The sequence below is a fragment of the Molossus molossus genome, unplaced genomic scaffold (assembly GCF_014108415.1).
Source record: "Molossus molossus isolate mMolMol1 unplaced genomic scaffold, mMolMol1.p scaffold_m16_p_12, whole genome shotgun sequence".
Classification (NCBI taxonomy): Eukaryota; Metazoa; Chordata; class Mammalia; order Chiroptera; family Molossidae; genus Molossus; species Molossus molossus.
Window position 1 is genome coordinate 8,833,496 of NW_023425347.1, and position 21,546 is coordinate 8,855,041.

General features: G+C 37.2%; 2 protein-coding genes across 7 annotated transcripts in view; one reads left to right on the top strand and one right to left on the bottom strand.

The window, feature by feature from the left end:
• Window positions 1–7,736, top strand: part of PRPF4B (pre-mRNA processing factor 4B) — a 54,727-nt gene extending 46,991 nt beyond the window's left edge. The window contains exons 13-19 of one of the 6 annotated variants that reach the window (XR_004958861.1): window positions 33–184; window positions 1,441–1,527; window positions 3,114–3,209; window positions 3,720–3,854; window positions 4,922–5,007; window positions 5,781–5,826; window positions 7,550–7,733. Coding sequence is in view for 3 of the 6 variants with exons in the window: in XM_036255362.1 (XP_036111255.1) it covers window positions 33–184; window positions 1,441–1,527; window positions 3,114–3,317 (443 nt within the window). In the remaining 3 variants the exon portion in view is untranslated. Of the gene's footprint in view, window positions 1–32; window positions 185–1,440; window positions 1,528–3,113; window positions 4,616–4,921; window positions 5,008–5,780; window positions 5,827–7,549 lie in introns of those variants that run through there. The other 5 variants (XR_004958859.1, XR_004958860.1, XM_036255364.1 and 2 more) reach the window with 5 other exon arrangements.
• A 4,392-nt stretch (window positions 7,737–12,128) lies between these two features.
• On the bottom strand, window positions 12,129–20,504 carry FAM217A (family with sequence similarity 217 member A). The gene is made up of 7 exons (XM_036255576.1): window positions 20,453–20,504; window positions 19,168–19,255; window positions 17,401–17,485; window positions 17,233–17,246; window positions 16,506–16,580; window positions 16,349–16,416; window positions 12,129–13,347 (listed from the first exon to the last, which is right to left on the bottom strand). The coding sequence occupies exons 2-7, from the start codon at window positions 19,228–19,230 to the stop codon at window positions 12,129–12,131; spliced, it is 1,524 nt and encodes a 507-aa protein (XP_036111469.1). The 5' UTR covers window positions 19,231–19,255; window positions 20,453–20,504.
• Between the last annotated feature and the right edge of the window lie 1,042 nt (window positions 20,505–21,546).

Sequence of the window (21,546 nt, forward strand, 5' to 3'; positions counted from 1 at the left end):
ATCATATATTTAAACTTCCATTTTGTTTCCAGTTATAGGTAAAAGCTATGACTATGGTATAGATATGTGGTCTGTAGGCTGTACCTTATATGAACTCTATACTGGAAAAATTTTGTTTCCTGGCAAAACCAATAACCATATGTTGAAGCTCGCCATGGATCTCAAAGGAAAGATGCCAAATAAGGTAGGACATTAATGTGAGCTTATATTTGTTCAAGGTCTCAGTAGTAGTTTCCCATAGACTGATGGATTGCTGACCCTTAACTCATCACTAATGGCTATAAAACAATTTCAGAGAGGCAGGTATGTGGCTTCTATGATTTCTTTAGCTCCTTCTCATTTCTGGTGTTTAAATTAGTGGTTCTAATCAGCCAAGAGCAATCAAAAGAGAATAGAACTCTGTTTTCCTTTTCCACTCTAAAGTCTGTCTTTGAGCTTTTCTTTACCCTCTAGAATCAAGCAACAGTAGGGACCTATGGTTTAGGGTAGAACTGGAATTGAGGAAGAGAGAATTGATGAATATAAATGCGTTAACATATATATATATGTATGTATGTGTATACATACACATACATATATATGATTGACTGTTTTCATGTGCCTGTTCTTCCAGAAGCAGCAATGTTCTTGGGAGCACACCCTTATTGGTAACAGCATAAACATGCTTGAAAGCTGAAATGAAAAGAGATGCAGGTCAGGTTAATTAGATGTAAGGAAGGGCCCAGTCATCAGAGAAGGAATGGGTAAACATTGAAAGAGGAACTTGATGGCAATCCCTTTATTAAAGATTGGAAGTTAGTTGGGAAAGAAGGTAACAAGAAAATTCACTTGAAATGACATTTTTCTAACATAAAATCCATCCTTAGTGCTTCAGCTATAATATCAATTTCTGTTTGATTAACACAAAGCAAGAACTTTAGAGATTTATAAAATGTCTGAGAGCCATATCTTAGACTTCTATTATTTCAGCTTATGTTACATTGGTTTTGTTTAGAATAAACTACACAGAAATTAGCTGTTTGTATGTATTTTAATGAGTTCTAACTTATATAATTTTAGGGCTATTTGAGCATTATTTGTAAAGTGTCATTAGGTTTCTTAACTGCCAAGAGAAAAGGCCCCAATTGTGTAATAGTTGTCCTATCTAAGAACAAAAGATTTTAAGTCTTTGTTTAATCCTCAATTTGAAATAGTGAAAGCACAACTTGATATCATAATTGGTTGGTTTAAGTCACTGCCTGGGGAAATATAATAATTTCATGTTACTAAGTTGTTTTAGGTATGGCATTGTATTCGCTTCTTAAAATATATTAAACTCTTGAGAGCAAGAATTCTGAAATCATTTTCATGTGAGAAAACAAACCCAGAGACAGTAAATATTTGTGACTTGTTGTGTATTAAATTGTTAGTAAGCCAGACTATTTCATATTTTATTTCCAGATGATTCGGAAAGGTGTATTCAAAGACCAACATTTTGATCAAAACCTCAACTTCATGTACATAGAAGTCGATAAAGTAACAGAGAGGGTAAGTCTCTTTTAATTGTGCAAGATTAAATGATTACTTATTTTAACAAATAAGGTGGGTCAAACAAGGAGCTATGGATATTTTAAAACATTAAAAATATTTTTTTTGGGATGTCGGCAGATTTCTGAATAAAATACATTAGTGTATTAAAAAGATGAAGAGATTTAAAAATGTTGGTCATTTATGCATTTATTTTTATTATAGGTCATATTTAGGCCCTTCTCATCTCTTCCTTTGGACCACTTTCTTGGCCTGGCCTCCCATCTACCTTCTATACTGAGGTCATAGTGATCTTTTTGAAAACAAATTTGATCATGTTATTCTCTGCATAAATATCCTTCATTGGCTTTCTGTTACCTAGAAGATAATATATTTAAATTTCTCAGAATGACAAACTAAGCCTTCTTTGATATGAAGTATATGAACTCTGCCATTTTCAACAGTTTGCCCTCTCTTCACTGTACTCTGTAAACCCTACCATTCCACTCTTGGTAGTTAGCTAATGGGCATAGTGTTCCAGACCTCTATATGCCTTTATTCACAGACCATCCTGACCTTTTTCTGTACTTCCTCGTCCCTTAAAAAAATATGCATTCAACTTCAAGCCTCAGGTGAAATAGACATTCTGTATGAACCTTTCCAAAACCTCAAGGTTGACATAAGGACTTCTTTATTTTGCCCCCATTATATTGTGTGTCCCTAACTTTGGCAGAGCACTTACCACTTCATGATCATCAACTCGTTTATATGTATGTCCTCACTTCATGGTAGGAAAAGCACAGTTCTAACAGCAAGTATTTACTGTGTTATTTTTAAGAACTTAATATTGTTGAATCCTCAAATTTTAATTACTTAACTAAGTTTTAGAGTTTCTGTTACATTATTTTTACAAAATTATATTACAGAATGATTTTTAATAAAAAACACTCATAGCTACCTTATGGTTAACCCATTTTTCTTTTCTTTTAAAAGAATAGTTTATTGACTTTTCCAGAGAGAGGAAAGGAGAGGGAGAGAGAAACATTGGTGTGAGAGCACAACATTGATTGGTGACTCCTGCACGCTCCACTCTGGGAATAGAGCCCACAGCCCAGACATGTGCCCTTGACTGGGAATCGAACCAGCAACCTCCTGGTGTATGGGATGATGCCTAACCCATTGAGCCACACTGGCCAGGGCTCTGGTTTAACTTTTTTAAAAATATGTTTTCTGTATTGATTTGAGAGAGAGAGAGAGAGAGAACACATCGATTGGCTACCTCCTACATGCCCCCCAACTGGGGATTGGGCCCACAACCTGGGCATGTGCCCTGACCGGGAATTGAACCAGTGACCTCTTGGTGCATGGGTCGACGCTCAACCAGTGAGCCACACCGGCCAGGCTAGTCACAATTCTGTTTAACCTTTTTCACTTAAATTTTCTTATTGCTTCTTGAAAAGACATGAAGGATAGAGGAAGCCATGTAGAAGTTCCAAATGAGTAGATGATTATTCTTATAAATTAATATTTTTTGGTAGACTGAACATTCTGATATATGTTTTTAGTAACTTTACTTAGAGATATGCATTTTTAAAATTATTTTCTAGGAGAAGGTTACTGTCATGAGCACCATTAATCCAACCAAGGACCTGTTGGCCGACTTGATTGGGTGCCAGCGACTTCCTGAAGACCAACGTAAAAAAGTACACCAACTAAAGGACTTGTTGGACCAGATCCTAATGTTGGACCCAGCTAAACGAATTAGCATCAATCAGGCCCTACAGCATGCCTTTATCCAGGAAAAAATTTAAATGCGATGAAGAAGCTCCAATGGTTTGAGTAATTAAATACAAAGACTGAAGAAATTTCACAGCAGTTTATTAATGTATATAAACTTATAAATATTTCTCCAGCAAATTTGAGGAAGCATGATATATTTGAATTAACACCAAGGGTGATATTTCTTTTAGAAATGTTAGTTAATCTGTTTTGTGTCTTATGTGAAATTTCACTGTAGAACTGTTTTAATTGCCAAGACTGCACAAAATTACAGTGCTAATGTATATGGTTGCAGTTCACATAAAAGACAAAAGCATCTGTTAAAAATAAGTAGTAATACTGGGTGGTTGATTTATTTTTAGCAGACTTGGCTTCATTTTGGTCTTCAGGTAAAATGGCCAGCATAAATGCTGTTTATATTCACATTTTCCTAGGTGTGTGTGTGCAGGCCACAGCAGCATGCCCTTGGTGTAGTCATTGCCGAAAGGGGTCTGTTCCTTCTTGAGCCTGCCTGCAGGGATGGTCTCCTCTTTTAAAGCAGGTTGTGTACAACATTCAGTACACTGAAGGTAAGCTAAACCATCAACATCACTGGTGTTTTAAGATGTTATTTTATTGGAACAATTGACAAATGAGGGATATTAGCTTTGTGGCAGAATTCCCTGCATGTGTGATAACTGATCTTGTTTTATTTTTTGGCATCGCAACTGTGGCATAGTTCAATTTCTGTTCTGTTCATCACATTTAAAATTTGAAGAGTATGCGCTTGATGGATAGAGCGCCTTCAGTGTACTGTTTATTAACTTTTAAGTTTTTTTAATCAACTTGCTATAGACTTTATATACATCTTGTTAAATACAGTTCCTAGTGACATAGAAACAATGCATAGTTTTCACTTACTAAATTACAAATGTTGAGGCATAATTCTGAAAGTCCTCATATTTAAAAGTTAGATAGACAACATTATAAAATTTTTAACTATTTGTATGTCATTTTAAAAGTGTACTGCTTTATGGTAAAAGTGTTTTTCATTTGTTCATTGTTTTCATTATTTGTGATCATGTTGTCTTTCAATACAGGCATAAACCTTCCACTCTTGAACAAAGCAGCTGCTTTTTAAAAGCGGTAATTGCTTCTTTACCTTTTATTTCTTTTGTAAATGAAGCTTTTCTTTAAGAATGTGACTTTAAAGTGTTGTCTATTGCATAAAACAGTTGACACTCACTTATTGTAAAGTGAAGATTGTTCTACTGCATGTGAAGTGAACCATGCAGATTTCTGTATGTTCTCAGTATGCATCACTAGATAATAAAGTCTTTTGTGAACAAGGCATTTGTAGCCATTTTTAAAAATTTTTGTCTTCAGTGCTGGTAAGTCAGGTAAACCGTAAATAGTTAAAAGCAACCTTTTGTTTCTTCCTTAAAGTCTTTAACAGAATTATTTACTAAAGATGTAAACCTAGCCAAAAGTTTATTGTTTTATTACTAATTAGGATCCTAATTAGTTCATCAAAAAATTCTACAAATATTGTCAGCTTTCAGTGTAGTGAGATAATTCCTGTAGGTTAGGGGTGTAAATCAGGATTTAACTAATGTTTCTGCTATTTTCTCACTTTTCCTTTTGATGGTGCGGAAAGAAAAAAGGAAAACGGGGCACAGGCCATTCAACGCCTTCTCCAAGGGGTCTGATTTGCTGAGACACCAGCTTCACCTTCTTAACAAGGTTATTTCTGACAGCATGTGTAGATAAACATTTAGCAACAGTTTAAAACAAAAATCATGTAAATCAGCTTGGTTTTGCAACACAAAGGAATTTGTATTTTTAACATGGTGGAAGAGAATTTTCAGAAATTTATGTAATCTTTTTTGTTTGGGTGGTAAGATTAATTCTTGTCTCCCTGAGGAATATGGAATGTAATCATACTTTAGGGGCTTAAATACTATTTTTAAATTGTAAATGGGATTTTTTTTATCGCCCAGGCACTAATTACAACAAGCATGCACATATTGGTGCATTCAAGAATGGAAAATCAGAATAGCAGCATTCTTCTGTTGGGTTTTGCTCCATTTAAGGACAAGAACTACAGCCAGGAAAGTGATAGATGATATAATAAGCCAGCTTTGAATCTATACCCCATCTCTTCATGGTTTAGACTTACTAAAATAAATACAAGGTGGTGTTCATCTTCAGGTAGAGTGAAGCCTTGTAAATGAGGCATCACAGGTGCAGCTTTCTACCTTAATGGAATGGATAGAGATTTTCCCACCATTATTTATTTTATTTTGGTGATAATATGCTGCATATTAAAGTCTTTTGTAATTATTTTCACTAAAAATAGTTAGCAGTTTGACTCTTCTGGTGATTTTCATGGCTTCATTTTATATAATTATTTAAGTAAGTTAACTTCCACTAGAAACAGTTCATCTAATGCCTTCAAAACTGTTACATATTATTTAAAAAACAAAGTTGCTTGTTACTTGTTCTTTGTGTTTTAGGTGCAGCTCAGTGGACGATGATGACAACCAGAAGACATGAGCTAAGGTTTCTGTTCTATAAAAGATTAAAAAAAAAAGAACCCTCCATTTAATTTTTGTCTAATTTTTTAGTTTTCAGCATTATGATTTGGGTTTCATTAATGTTTGGTACTTAGAATAGTAGTGCTATTGTGTTCATTTGTAAAGTGCTCGTTTGATCATGTTCCTGCCTCTCCCCCATCTTCTCTTCCCTAAAATAAAAATAGTGGTCAAATTTAGTGATATGTAAGACTTTTGAATGGTGAGATTCCTTATACAACACATGGTTTTCAAATTTGGTTCCCAAGGATTATTAAGAAAATAGCAAACATCAAAAATAGCTTACATCAAAACATAATCTTTAGCTTTGATCTTATCTCCTTGGCAGATGCAAAAGAATAGAAACTGCAATTTTAGAAACACTATTCAACACCTTTAATACTCTATTCTCTAACTTGCCCTTTAGTGATTTTTTTTAAACAGGTGCTCAAGCAGGCATAATATTTAGAGCCATTGTCAATTTTTCTTCTTAAGGGAAAAGAGAGGTGATATAATGTAGATCTTTTATATTCCCAAATGAAGCATTTCTAGATTAATCTATTTGAAAGGAGCCCTGTAAAGAGTCTATAGAATCTGTAATTTTGCTGAGGCAGAAGTTTGGAACTTTGCCAGACCTCTGTTAGATTGAGGTTATTTAGTGAATAATCCTTGAAAAATCTGCATTCATGTTTCAGAGTAGCTGTATAGTTTTCAAAAACAATTATCTCATGAATTTTTTGCTTTATTACATTTTATGGCAACAGTGACATCAAGTGTATCAAGTGATTGTCAGACTTCAGGGCTCATAAGTCTTAGGACATAGTTCTCAAAGATGTCATAGTTCTTTCTGTAGTTGAGGGAATGGTTGAGATTTTTGAAAGCATATACATTTTGGACACTGTTTTCTGGGTAGACTTTATTCTTGAAGGTTTTCAGAGAGAAGGTTGGAATTTTGAGGCTTTGAAGGGATGGGAGCACCTTGTCATAAATCTTAAGACTGTCCGGTATTTGTATTCACCCCTAAATCTTTACTAATAGCATCCTGTTCCTTTATTCCTTAGTGCCTATCTCATTCCAGTCTTTTTCTCAAAATAATTTTGTTTTAAAATAAGTTTTACTTTTTACCATTATATCACCACTTTTGTCCCTAACTAAAACAAATACTTAGGACATTTTTACAGTACAAAAAAATATATGTTTTATGGTATGTGGTAGAGGCAGTGAAATGTCATGTTCTCAGATTTGTTCTATGTCTGAGAACAAATACTATACTTGGACTTGGGCTATTATCATTTTGTAGCAGAACTCTACCTGGCTAGGTAGAAAATAAAATCTCTGAAATGAAACAGAGGAATCATATCTGAAAATTTACGTCTAATAGTTAAGGAATGCTCATAAATGTTGGTAATAAGAAAGAAGCCAGATGTTCAAATATGTAACTTCCTTCCCGTAGTTATTATGACATCATTAGAAAGTGGGCTTCATAAAGTGTTTCTTTCTTCATAGTATCCTACTTCAAGCATATATTTAAGATGAGTTTTATCATTCTTCTCCTAGATGGAAAGTTCTCCTTATAGAAATGTTCAATACAAATTCATCTGTGTTTTTCACATGTCAGTAATGTACACTAAATTCAGTTTTAAAATGTTTTCCAGTTATTTTGATAGATACCATCATGGCATCTTTAATTGTTCTTTTCCTTCTATATGTAGGGTAAGGGACTATTCTTCTGAAGAATCTTTCCATTTAGTGATCAAGATATGGAAGCTGAAATCTGAAAATACTCAATATGTATCCTAATTGTTTGTGGTATCATTTGAATTGTAACTTGCATTTTAGCAGCAATGTTTCCAAGCAACATATTGGGAAAATATAATAAAATATGCCACTTGTTACTATATTGTCTCCTGCTTTCTTCTTTGTTTGGTTTTCTTGAGTTTTAAATTAAAGACACCATTTCTTACCTGATTTTTCTTAGGTGCAGTGTCACTGATGTTCACACATGTGCTTTGAAAAGTATTCTGCGCTAAATATGTTTGGAAATTGCCAGGTTAAATTAAAATTACATAATTTATGTTTAAAGTTCTCAGAAGACGTCTGATGTATTCTGAATCTCGGTGAAGAGGAAAGGTGTGGAGGGAAGCTTACCAAACTACTTGGCAGAATCTGCCCTTTCACAGAATCTGCAGCTTGTAAATACCCATTTTAGTATGATTAGCCTTCAAACAAACATTAAAGTATTTTTTAAGCAACTGAGTGCAGAACATACACCAAAGGGTATTGTATTCATTTTCTGTTTACATGTGTTTTTATTTGATTTTCCTAGTAATAGGAGCATAATAAGCAATGAGATAACTCCCTTTCTGTAATGATTTAAATAAATTGCTTTATTGCAGGTGGGGAAGCCTGACACTTATCCTCAGTCTACCCACTCTTCATTTTCTTCTAAGAAAGTGTCTTAAGCTTTTAAAAATATTTATTTATTTATTTATTTTAGAGAGAGAGAAACATCGATTGGCTGCCTCCCTCACGTCCCCCACTGAGGATTAAGCCCACAATCTGGGCATGCACCCTGGCCAGGAATCAAACTGGGACCTCTCAGTCCATGGGACGACATCCAGTCCACTGACCCACACCAGCCTGGCTGTCTTCAGCTTTTTAAAACAGTGAATAAAACATTTAGGAGGTTCTGTGAGTATTTAGCACATGCAGAGTAATATTAGAGGATGAAGGGCCAGGGTGTCTGGCTTTGTAGAATATGCTCTACCCATCTGGAGCTACCCATTACTCAGAGGCCAGTAGACTCTAGTTTGGTCAAGTCCTGAATTTTATAAGAAATGGGCAGAATGGCACTGGCTCTGGATAGCCTTGTAAAGGACCCAAATATAGTTTTCTACTTGGGCTGGCAGAGGATTAAGAGCTATATAATTATCTAAAGTGGTTGACAAGGGCCCTGAGATACTGTTTTTATTGGGAAAAATAATTTGCAGAGTGTGTTGGTTGGGGAGGATGTTGCTGCAAACTTAAAGGAGAAAAATTTTTTACACGTGCTTTCTGTTACTGACGAGAAAGTCAGATTTTACCTCAGTTGAGATCCAAAGAATTAAGAAAAGTCAATAGTGGAGATCTAAACATGGGAATTTATGAACAAGCCAAGCTTAAGTAAAATTTCCTGATCAGAATTTCTGTTACAAAGTTTGCCATATGTTTCTTCAAAAATAATGGTGGAAGTTTGTTTTCAACAGGTCTGACAGACAAATCTTTTGAATTTGTTTATACTTATATTCCCCACCACCCCTATTGCCCGTGGTGAGTTATTCTTCACCAAAGTCATACATGTTGCCTATTTGAACCAAGTCTGTTGCCTCCTCATTCTACAAAATGGACTTGAGATGGCTACATGCCCTATCTACACACCACTTGGCCTCATTTTAGGGCTCAGTTTAAACAGAAAAAAGATTCCCTGCAACTATATTTTTACAAGGTGATCATGACATTAAAATTAATCCCTTTGCTTCATAATTGAAATCAGCAATGCTGATAATGTATTTCTTATATTTAGAGCACTTTTGGACTCGAAATGATCAGGTAGGTGGTGTAGTAGTTTCTTTTTGTTTAGGTTCTAATGGCATCCTAGATAAAGTAGCCTGGTTGTTTCCAAAAATAAATTTTGCCTTTACCTATACCCTCCCTACCCACCCACCCATGCACTTCAAAGAACCAAAGCAGTCCTTTAGTTGCAGGATCATCTCCATGGAACTCCTGAGAGAGGTCCCCTATTACCGCGCTACCTCTAAAATGCTCCTCCCTACCTCCTGTTTCCCATCTCCCCAAATTACTCCCACTCTTGGTCTTACTGAAACCCAGGGTTTATGCCTTCATTACTGCATACCATGCCTGGTGCCTAGCATGTGCCTTGCAAGAAGTAAGACATTAATCTATTATGAGTTACTCCAGTGACAGTTGAGTGCTGAGGCAGCTCATGCCATTCAGTCTGTCCTGTCTCCTATTTTCCCTGGTCTATTTTCTTAAATGTGCCAGACACTTTACTCAATCCTCACATGACTATATGAGATAAAAGATATTCTACCCACCTTACAAATGAGGAAAGGGAAGAACGAGAGAGGTTAAGGACCCTGCTTGAGGTGTTAGAGCTGTTAAGTGGTAGAGCCTGGGTTTGAATTCAGCAGTCTGGCTTCTGAGCTGGTGCTTATAACTGCTATGCCATGCATTGTAATCTTAAGTGATGGATCAAGCCCATTCCTTAATCATTTACTTGGAAGGATATCTACTACATGCCAGGCAATGATTGATTGGGATACAGTGGTGAACAAAAACAGTCATATCTCTTCCTGAAGGTTTTACAAATAAAAAGTACATCATTATAGTCCTAAAGTGAGGGAATAAAATCCAAACAGGTGAAGAAGGTAGAAATGAGAATGGGTTCAAAGGACTAGTAAATAAGGTTCAGGACTCAAGAACTGTGAGAACGAGTGTAAAGATAGGGGAAAGAAGAAAGATCAGTACCAAATGGAACTGAGTGGAAAGATAAACTCGTATTTGTATTATAATCCTGTGAAAGTGATGTTATACCACTCTGGATGATGACACTAATTATATAGGATTTAGGTAAAATTCTATTATATAACAAGGGATCCTGAACAGTTAAGTTTACTTTCTATTGCTGTGTTGATATGGTTCTGGAAAATTCTTTGAAGTTAACCTAAAAACTAAGCACACTTTCTTTGACCCCTGCCTCTAATCTTTTACTAAAGATAGGATAGAGGACACTTAAACTACAGTTGCTCTCTTCAATTATTTGAATTATCCTTTAATCTCATTCATCCCTAACACAAATATTCCATCTTATTTGGGGGATGATAAAAAAAATCTTTGACGGCCTTTGTGCGGGGGGCTGGGGGTAGGGAGAGGTCTTTTACTTCTCATTTTTGCCTTTGGGTAATGTTTGAAGTTTTAATCATGTGTGGCTTTATTTTAATGTTTTAAAAAACTAAGTTCACCAACCATTAACTAAAACCAAAGCAGCCCCCTAAATATTCAAACTGATCTAAGCATGTTACATCCAGTTTGTCCTTTACAGCATGTTTCAAAGTGTGATCTGAGAACCACCTGCATTAAAATTACCTGGGATGTTTGATTATATTGTAAGCCTGCAAAAGAACCCAGGACTCAACATTTTTGTTTCTCTGATTCTTAGGTGCAGTGTCAATCAGTAGTTTCCCTTTTCACCAGTTAATAAGTTAAGCTTTAGCATGGCTGGTGTGGCTCAGTGGTTGAGTGTCGACCCATGAACCAAGAGGTCACCGGTTTGATTCCTGGTCAGGGCACAAGCCCAGGTTATGGGTCCAATCCCCAGTGAGGGGCATGCAGGAGGCAGCCAGTCGATGTTCTCTCTCGTCGATGTTTCTCTCCCTCTCCCTTCCTCGCTCTAAAAATAAATAAAGAAAAAAACTTTAAAAAAATAGGTTAAACTTTAGCTTAGTTTGAGTTTGAACTAACCAAGGTTAAGACTTTTTGCAATAAAGAGCCTTAGGAAAAAAAATTCTGTTAACATGAGAGTTTGGCTTCTTTGTAGATTGTGACTGTTTCCTTGGACATTTAAAAACTATTAGATCTAAGTGAAAGAGGGTTGTTTCATGTCTAAACCTACAGTTAGGCCCCAAAGAGAATCAATCTTATTTTCAAATGACAAAGGACCTGGAAAATGAAAAGTTTCTAAGAATTCATAGGAGAACCTCGAGGATCTTGTGTATTACCAAAACAGCAACTACTTAGTTTTTAATGGCCAAATACCCAAAGGATAGGTCGAAATAATAGACAAAAGACATTGTGGAGATAGGAAGGGAAAGAAAAGTAACAGTGGGAAGAATTAAAGAAAAAAATCACTGATAGAGATAACTGTAACTCTTATGTGTGAAATGGAACACAAGAAAAAACTATAGCAGCAATAAGTCAATTATACCATTTAATGATGATGGAATTATACTGGGAAACAATCACAACAAAAGAACAATCTTTTGAGTAGAATAGTTTACTAAGTGAGACATTTTGAATCAACATGCAAAAGATTGTCAAATATGTCACCTTGAATGGATATATAGACTGATCTCAGCAGTGATGTCCACAAGTTTCACTCCATACCACATTAAGAAATTTGTATGTGTGAGTGTATGTGTGTGTGTTTAATATCTGTATCTTGAAATGATGAGCTGTATTTTAGCTGGCTTCTTGGAATAGATTTGCTCACATTGAGATATATAGGGGAAAATGTTAGTGTTGCTCAATGGGTGAGCATATACCCTTAGCTCTAAATGAAGGTGATAGACAGTTTAGCTTCTGAAGATAGAATGGTCTGTTCAATGCTATGTGTTTTCGGTAAAGTTTCTTTTTGGGTTTTGGTGCCTTAATGTCTTCCCTCTGGTTTTCAGAAAAAGACAGAGGTATCGGTGAAACTGGTATTAGAGACCTTGGTGGCAGACCAGGTCTTGTTGAAATTACTTTAACCAGTGATTGAGCTGACTGGGCAGTAGTAGGAGTGGATGAGAGTTCTTGGCATGGATTTAAAATGGAGCTTTTGGGACTCTTAAAGTCATCATAAGTTGCCATCAATTGTTTTGTTGTGGATGAACTTTTTAGAGATGGTGGTCTAGAATTCCACTGATACTTGCCAGCACTGCTCCAATTCCATTTTGAAGCATTTTGTTCAAGCTTGCAAGAACCAAAATTATTTTTTCTTTTTTCTCTAGTTTTATCTACACAAGTGGTCTGAAGACTTACAGAGTCAGAAAGTTTTGGCTGTCTCATTTTGGGTATTGTTTTGGAGGAAGAGGGTCGTTCGGTAACTGCTGGAGTACAGGTGGTAGTTTGTAATCTTGGCCTCTCTTTTTGTATAGTTGTATGTTGTAATCGTTCCATTTCCAATAAACGAGTTATCAAATGTTCAACACAGCTTTCCAGAGATTCCACTGTTGCTTTCCAATTCTCAGATTTTGAGAGGGCTAATTTGTGCAAGTCCACAGTATTGAAAGGAGGAGGGAGAAAATCAGGATATGAAAATACTTCACTTGGTTCCTCTGTGAAAGATTCTTCAACACTTTCTATTGTTTCTGGCTTTAAGTTCAGGTCCATCTTTTTAAAATAGCCGAGTAAAGTATCATTTGCCTTTTCATTTTCTGATAAATCACTTTCATCTGTTAAATTTTCTTCTAAACTGCTATTTCCATATTTCAAATTCCAATTTGGAGCAGATAAAGTTTCACCATTGTTGTTTTTTATAGTTGAACATAAATTAATAAGAGCCTCATTTCTTTCCTTAAAAAAGTCTCCATCAGCATAGGGCCAGCAGAGACCTAATGGCATCGGCAGTTCAGAGTAAGAACCAACTTGCTTATCAGCTGGAGCACTTGTTAATGAGTGGTTCAGAGTGAAGAGCCTTATGGGATTGTTGGTTGTATTAAAGCCAATTTCCATGGAAGGTTTTTTGAAATCCCTTAAAAATGATTTAATTAATGAATGGCTTGTTGACTAGAATTAAAATGCTATTAAATGATAATATGTAACCTTTATGAAAGACTAGTTAATGTTTAGTTCCTAGTGCCATAATATGTATCTATCTTAATAGAAACATGCTAATTTCCAAATATGCTCTAATTATATACAACTATATACATTTTAAGAAAAAAATTTCAGATAGAGTGGGAAGGAGGGGGAGAGAGATAGAAGAAGAAACATTGATATGAGAGAAACACATCAATTGGTTGCCTCTCACACAACCCCGACCAGGCCCTGGGACCAAGCTGCAGTATAGGCCTTTGACTGTAATCAATCCCGAGACTCTTTGGTTTGTGGGCTGACGCTCTAACTGCTGAGCCAAACCGGTCAGGGAACAACTATATACATTTTTAAAGTATCAATTAAAATATCAACTAGGCATCCCCTTGTGCATGCACAGGTAATGAGATCATTATAACTACAAATGGTTAACTGTGGCTATGAATGGCCACTAGGATAAAAGTGGCTAATTATATGTATGTGCCTATGAATATATTGTATATGCAGTTATGCTGTCTGAAAAGGAGGCTATCCAAGTCAAACTGAAATTATAGTGAAATGTTTATTGACCCAGAATTAGATAAAAAGAACCTCTTAAAGAAATAAGTTAGGTTATTTAATAGAGGATGCTATATTAGCCATTGTGTGTGTGTGTTTTTTAACAGCCCAGCAGGTGTGGCTCAGTGGCTGAGCATTGACCCATGCACCAGGAGGTCACCAGTTTGATCTGGGTCAGGGCACATGCCCAGATTATGGGCCAAATCCCCAGTGGGGGGCATGCAGGAGGCGGCCAATCAATGTTCTCTCTCATCGGTGCGTCTATCTCTCTCAAATCAATAAAGAAAAAAACATTATTCTAACAAAAAAAGGAAGCAAAACAATGTCTCTCAAACAAAAATCACCCCAGATATAGTCCACAGTAATTTTCATCTACTGGTGCTCTTGCTTTAGGAGTAAATACTTCTTGGGTATTATGTTAAAATGAAAACTGCATAAAAGTCAGGCCACAGAATGCTGAGTTTAGTTTGTAGTTGGTTTTTTTTTAAAGTTTACTAGAAATACTGACATTGAAAGATTTGATCCATTAATTCACACACACACACACACACACACACACACTCTTCTTGCTTTTTTAAAAGGCAGTTTACATTAAATATAGCAAGGTTTTCTTGAAAGATTTTGAAAAATATTTTCAATTCCACAGAAAATGGTAAAAATTAATTCATTTAGTTAAATATTAAATATAATGACTTGCCTTTGAAAAATCACAGACTTTAAATCTGCAATTCGTAATAGACACAATCCTGTAGTACAGTAAAAAGAACATGAAATCTGGAGACAGAAGACCTAGGTTTGAACTCCTTTGCCACCAGTGAGTATAATGAAAATGAGAATGCCTACTTGGAGGTAGTTTAAGAAACAAGATGATTATATGAACATATTTTGCAAAAGTGTTAAATACTAAATGAAAGTTACCATCACTTTTATTATCTTTACTTGTTCATGGTATGTTGAGGAGAAAATTCTCTGTAATAAAATATTTAATTGATAACGGGTTTCCAACTCTACGATATTATTAGGCCTTCCCGGTATTAATACCAAATGCCTATCAAACACATCATTATGTTTAGTCCTGACAACAACCCCATGAAATAGGCACTTTTATTTTCTACCTTTTATGGGTAAGGAAACTGAAGCAAGACTGGTTAAGGTCACACATCTAGAATTTAAACTCAGATGGTAGCGTCCCATGTCTGTGCTCCTAGCCTGTACTCTGCTGTTTGCTATTCTGTTAGTATGATACAATTCTTTAACCTCTTACCTTGAAATCCTTGTTCCCAGCGAGTTCTTTCTAGTAAAATAGCCTTTCCTATCCCCATGAGCACCAACATTCCCTTAGGACAGTAATCCGTACAATCACTTTAGTACTTCTTGTTTCACCTTTCAGCAGTAGGTAAGTTTATACTGAGCCTCACAGAAGTAAAACCCTCTGAGTAGGAGATAGCAATGACCCTATTGTCAAAACTGGATACAAAAGAGAGAACTAGAACTCAAGTGCTCCATTAAATAATACACTGCACATAAAAGTGACACATCATGGTGGTCAGTAAATGTTAGTTTCCAAATAACAGTAAACTGCATTTTTAAGAAAAGTTATAGCTGATTCTAATGCACACTAAAGTTTAAGAACCAAAAAATAAGAATTCAAATCCAGCCCAGCCTGTGTGGCTCAGTGGTTGAGCGTTGGTTTGATTCCCGGTCAGGGCACGAGCCCAGGTTGTGGGCCCAATCCCCAGTGGGGGGGCATGCAGGAGGCAGTCAGTCAATGTTCTCTCTCATTGATGTTTCTATCTCTCCCTCTCCCTTCCTCCCTCTCTCAAATCAATCAAGAAAAAAAAAAAAAATCAAATCCAAGTAAAGTCTAAGAAGCAATATACTATATTAGTTATGAGCATGAATGAAGCTACTTTTACATTCTGCTTCTACCATTCATTAATTGTATGACTTTGGGTAAGTAACTTAACTTGTCATCTCGTCTCAATGTCCTCATCTGTAAAATAGGGATGTACCTATCTTATAGGATTGTTGTGAGGATTAAATGAGTTAATACGTAAAATAAATTAAAATTGTTCTTAGCACGTGGAATATTACTTTCCTATTACAATTCCTTTTCCCCCTCAATAAGAAGCCCAGACTCTATCCATCTAAACCCTCATTGTAATGGCACAGTAAACTCTCAATTATCTGTATACTAATTATCTCTGTGGTATCTACCAGTCACTTTTTACTTTAGGGTGATTTTCTATAATTTCCCATTATTTGCATGCAATACTTTTTTCTTCTGTTTTTTTTTGTCCTAGTATTTCAGTTAAATAGTTAACTCGTCTGTGTCTAAATTTATTGCAATAATTTAGGGGTTTATAAAAATATCCTCTTACCTGTTGTCCATGGTACTTCCTTCTTTAAGAGGGTAACTCCATAACTGAAATATTCCTTGTTTACTATTCTGATAACAGAAAAGCCATGGACAACATTTTAGTAACATGCATTAAAAAATAATACTTTAGGAAAGGAGTATAAAGAATAAAATCCCACCTGTGTTCTTTTGTGAGCATGCTCTGACAAATTAAGTTCTAGCATCAATTGTTCTACTGGAATTTCCAAATGGTTCTATAAAGTAGCAGAAGACTTTTAAACACAATATATTTCTGTCCCCTACTCTTGTTCTAAGACTGATAGTTGTTGTAACCAAGTAATATATAGTTCCAACCAAGAGATATATGGTAAAATCCTATTATATTCCCTTAAATACATACAGATATCATTTGTTTTTACTGATTTCAGCAGGAATTAGTATAATTTTATAATACCAACTAAACAGTGTTAACTAATGAGACTTGAATACTATTAAGATGATCTGTTATTAACTAACAGTTAAGTGTTTTATATTTTGATAAATATGGTAAATGAAAGATTAATTTTCTCACTACTTCAAAACAAAATATTAACCATTTCAACTGCTTTAAGATATTTTAAGGGATGAGACCATTTTCCTTTTGGCAATAACTAGAAAACACTATATTCACTGCAAAGTTAATTTCCATTTATAGTATTGTATACTGAAAAAATATAACATACTAAAATATTAATTTAATGACCAATTTGCAGCCCTGTGAAAAACCAATGGCTTTGACTTGATTAAAGAACTCTACAAAAATGAATTATAAAGTTTAACTTTGAGTAAAGAATTTTTTAAAAGAACATACATATAATTTTAGAATAATGTTTTGTGAATTATTTAAAGCCAAACATTTATCCTTACCTTGTTAATTTTGCCTGAAAGAATGTGTATAAAAAAATAACAATTAATAGTTACATAAAACTGGTTGTACTAAAAACAAACCCCCTTTAATATGAGTGGTTATTCATATTATACATATGAATAACTTTATAAATACAAGTATACATATACATATCTAGGATTTCTTACCACCTGCTGCACTATCCCTTCCAGGTAGGAGGTTTTTGTTTTCAGGAACAGGTACTTCTGAATCCAAATTCCAGTGAGATAAATTCTAAAACAATATTTGTTTTAGGATAAACTTAATGTTAAGAAAAATTTAAAAACTCAAGTACATAATTTGACATGTCCTTTGGGTAGAGTGTGACAAAAGGCACAATGCTTCATGACCCCTTTGCCTCCTATAAGGGTACTATCAGTGTATTTGAGGAGTATGCAATGTTCTTTTATCAAGTTATTCTCAGTTTGATAGTTAGGAAATGGAAAGGCTTTTACAATAACATGGTTTTACTCTCACTTTGTGTCTTTTTTTTTGGTACGTGCCCCTAGCTGCTAGGGCCTAGCGGGAACTGAACCCGGGACTCTCTAGACTGCAGGATGATGCTCCAACTGCTGAGCCAAACCTGCCAGGGCCTTCACTTTCACTTTGTTAAAAATTATGGCTCATAGATTTTCAAAATTGAATTGTGTCTCTGGTACACAATGGCAAATTCACCACATCTTCTGTATCTGAGTACCACATCTGAAAGCCTATTAAATCTTTCCATCAATCAAAGAAAATTCTCTAATCCTCAACGCTGGCCAGCCTACTACTCATTCTGGACTCCAAATGTTGAAAACACTCAGGAAATACTTAAAAGAAAGCCAAACAGTGAATAAGAAAATGTACTGATATCAACTGAGTATTCATGTTCCAGACGTTGTGTTGAGTGCTATGGGAAAAATTGTGGGATGTATAGGAGAGGATTGTAATCATTTATCCTGAAAAAGGGGACATGAAGAGGTGATTAGTTTACTTTTTTAAAGTAATTTTTTAAGAAATGAACTCAGTTATTATTATTATTATTTTTCTATCTCAAATGAGGAAATCATATGTAAGTTAAACTCTAAGCAATAAACAAGATGTTTGGTAGTAATTGGTTTCATCCCCACACTGAGGAGCTTAAATACAGTATGAGGATTTAACTGATCCACAAGGATCATCTTCTGATAGGAAGGAGAGCTGAATCTTGGGAGGCAGGCTGTAGATTCTCTTTGGTGGTGTTTGAAAAATAAAATTAGTAAGTTATTCTCTGTTCTCTGAAATAATATCTTTTATGTCTCATCTCTATGTGAGAATTACCTGGGGAGTTTTTTAAAATAACAGTTGAAACAAATACTACAAATTCTGATTTATTAGGATGACAATATGGTTATTTGTATTTTTAAAATGTCTCAAGCGTCTCTCAGCTACGTCTGTGACTGCTACACACATGTACAAAATAACATGGAAGAGATATATCCTTGAATTAACTTGGTAAAGGGAAGCTGATGAACTGCACTGTTGAGATCATACAATAAAATAAACCAAGTTTGTCAACTGGTAAAGAAGGCTGTCAACCACACATGAAGACAAATAGGTTGTGAACTACTTACAGATTTGAAATTGGTTATTCTTTGTGATATCTCACCTGCTTTACAAATATTTTCCCCAAAATATGTGTGAGAAAATAAAACAAAATCCAATTGTAATTGGAAATGTCTCAAGATTTGGAGAGAAGCTGGATTACTTTTCCTTTGTTACAAGAAATAAAAAATTTCCATTTGATATTCCAAATATTCCCAGAGGAAAGCTCAGGACAAACTGCTCACTAAGAGACAGCTGCAAGTGATCTCAGCAGCAAGATTCAATGGGATTTAGGTCTTAGCAATGGGAGCTGCTGCCCAAAGGCTCAAGGTTAATAGCATCTGACGTACCTCATGAGAGATGTTTGACACACGCAGGCTGGTGCCACAATTCTCACCATTTTTTCTCTCCATTTTGCTCCTCTGTTTCCTTAAAATCCTATACAGGTTGTGGAACAGGCACATTTATGGGTAAGGTACAACACTGATTTAAAGAAAGCATGAACTTTGGCTCCCCGTCTAAAGGAGGTTAATAAAATATTTAGAAAGCAGAAGAAAGGGACTAAGAGAGTATATAAATATATAACCAACCAAAAACAAGGGGCAAGCCAGACCAAAAAAGGGCCAGGGAGGGAAAGGTGCATAGACAAAAGCAAATTGGAAAATCTGACAGATTAGGAAATTAAGGTCTGAGGTGCGAAGGAGATGATCAGATAGGAAAATAATATACAAATGACAAAAAAATATAGTGAATTATCTGGAACTTAAAAAGCAGGGCATGAACTCTCTTTTAATCACCCAAAACAGGTGCTCCATGTAAAACCAGAATTAACCTCACAAACAGGTAGAGGAAGCCGTCCCATACATGTTTCAGAAACACTAAAAGGTCCACAGGACCAAACACTATTTTGCACACTAAACTATCATGGCTCACTACTGTTTAAGGGGAAAGTATTAGAGAACTATAAAATAGCAAGTACAGCAGTCATCGGATTAAGGCATGGCTATCTGGGCATGGGGGCAGGGGAAGGGATAACAAATTAAAGCCACTGCAGTAATCAGTATATTTGGTAATCATTTATATTTAATGTTTCCTAGAGGAGAAGGTGTATACTGAAGAAATGGAATACACAGTTCAGGTAAGTTTATTTTGTTGTTGTTGTTAATCCTCATCCAAGGGAGGGAGCGGGAGATACAGAGAGAGAAAAATCGCACCCGACCCAGATACGTGCCCTTGACCGGGAATCGAACCCGAGACTCTCAGGTGCCGCGGGTCGACACTTTAACCACCGAGACACGGCCGCCAGGGCATTTCAGGCACCTTCTGAGTCAATGGGTATTGATCCACCTGTTCTATGCCAGACACGGAGATGGAGAAATGACAGAGGAAGGAGGTTGCTGTCTGGGGCCAACCAGGTGTGCGCCCTGGAGGAGGGGCCCGGAGACCAGGAGGTCTTTGTGACCGGGGGGCCGGGGAAGGAGCTTTAGGGCCGCAGAGCGGGGAAGTGGGTGTCTGGAGAAGTGCAGGTGGGGGTTGCAAAACCCGGCTGTGAAGCCCTTCCCTCCCGGCAGTGGACGGCTCGGTGGGTAGCTCAGGGCCAGGCCAGGCCAGCAGGTGGGGGCCCCGGCCTCTTACCCCACGGCGGCGTCGCAGGCCCACGTGTCGTCCCCGGCGTCGTCTTCCAACGCGCTGCCGCCCCGCGGCCCCGGCCCCTCTGCGCGGGGCGGGAACGGCTGCACGGGCGTCCCCGCTGGCTCGGTCTTCCTGTAGCGGGGGCACAGGGCGGGCAGTGGGCAGCGGGTGGCGGCCGGCGGTGGACTGCCTGCCGGGCGAGACCAGCGGGAACCGGGGCTGCGGCTCCACCGGCTCCCCCCGCGGCCCGGTAGCCCAGCCACTGCCATCCAGCGTGGGCACCCACACGGCCCGGCTTCCGTCCGGCTCGCTGGTATCCCTGAATCATGGGGTTGTCGGCGGTCGCCCATCTTGGGGATCTCCCGGCCGCCAGGCCCGCGGGATGGGCGATGTGGGCCAGGCCCGCGGGATGGGCGATGTGGGCCGGGCAGAGGGAGGGCGCCAGGTCTCAGCTCCCGCCCACGTGCCCCTCTAGGCCTGGGGTGGGGGTGGGGGGAGGTGTCCCGGCCTCCTGAGCCATCGTGGGTGGTTGGCCTGGCCTTTTCGCTCTGACTCGGACCTCCCCCACCTCCCTCCAGCTTCCACCTCATGGCCAGTTCACGTGAAGGCGGGAGCTCTGTCCTGTATTAAGCTAAACAAGGATTTTTTTTTTTAAATATGTTTTTATTGATTTTTTTAGCGAAAGAGAGGAAGGGAGAGAGAGAGAAACATTGATGTGAGACAGAAACATTGATGGGCTGCCACAACCAAGGCATGTGCCCTGACCAGAATCGAACCTAGAGCTCTCAGTTCATGGGAAGATCTCAATCCACTGAGCCATACCAGCCAAGCTAGACAAGGCTTTTAAAATTGTCTGTCACCTCCCAGTAGAATATAACACTCTAGGAAGGCTGGGGTCTTGCCTGCCTAGTTAATTGCTGAATCCCCTCACTTTAAACTGTGCTGAGCACATAGTAGGAGCACAATAAATATAGGAGACTAATGATAAGATTAACCTATGCCTCTTTGGCTCCCTCCCTCCTAAGCACTCTCCTCCTTCAGACTGTTTTCTATACTGCTGATCTAAAACAAATGTCCTCTTAATGCTCAAGATAAAG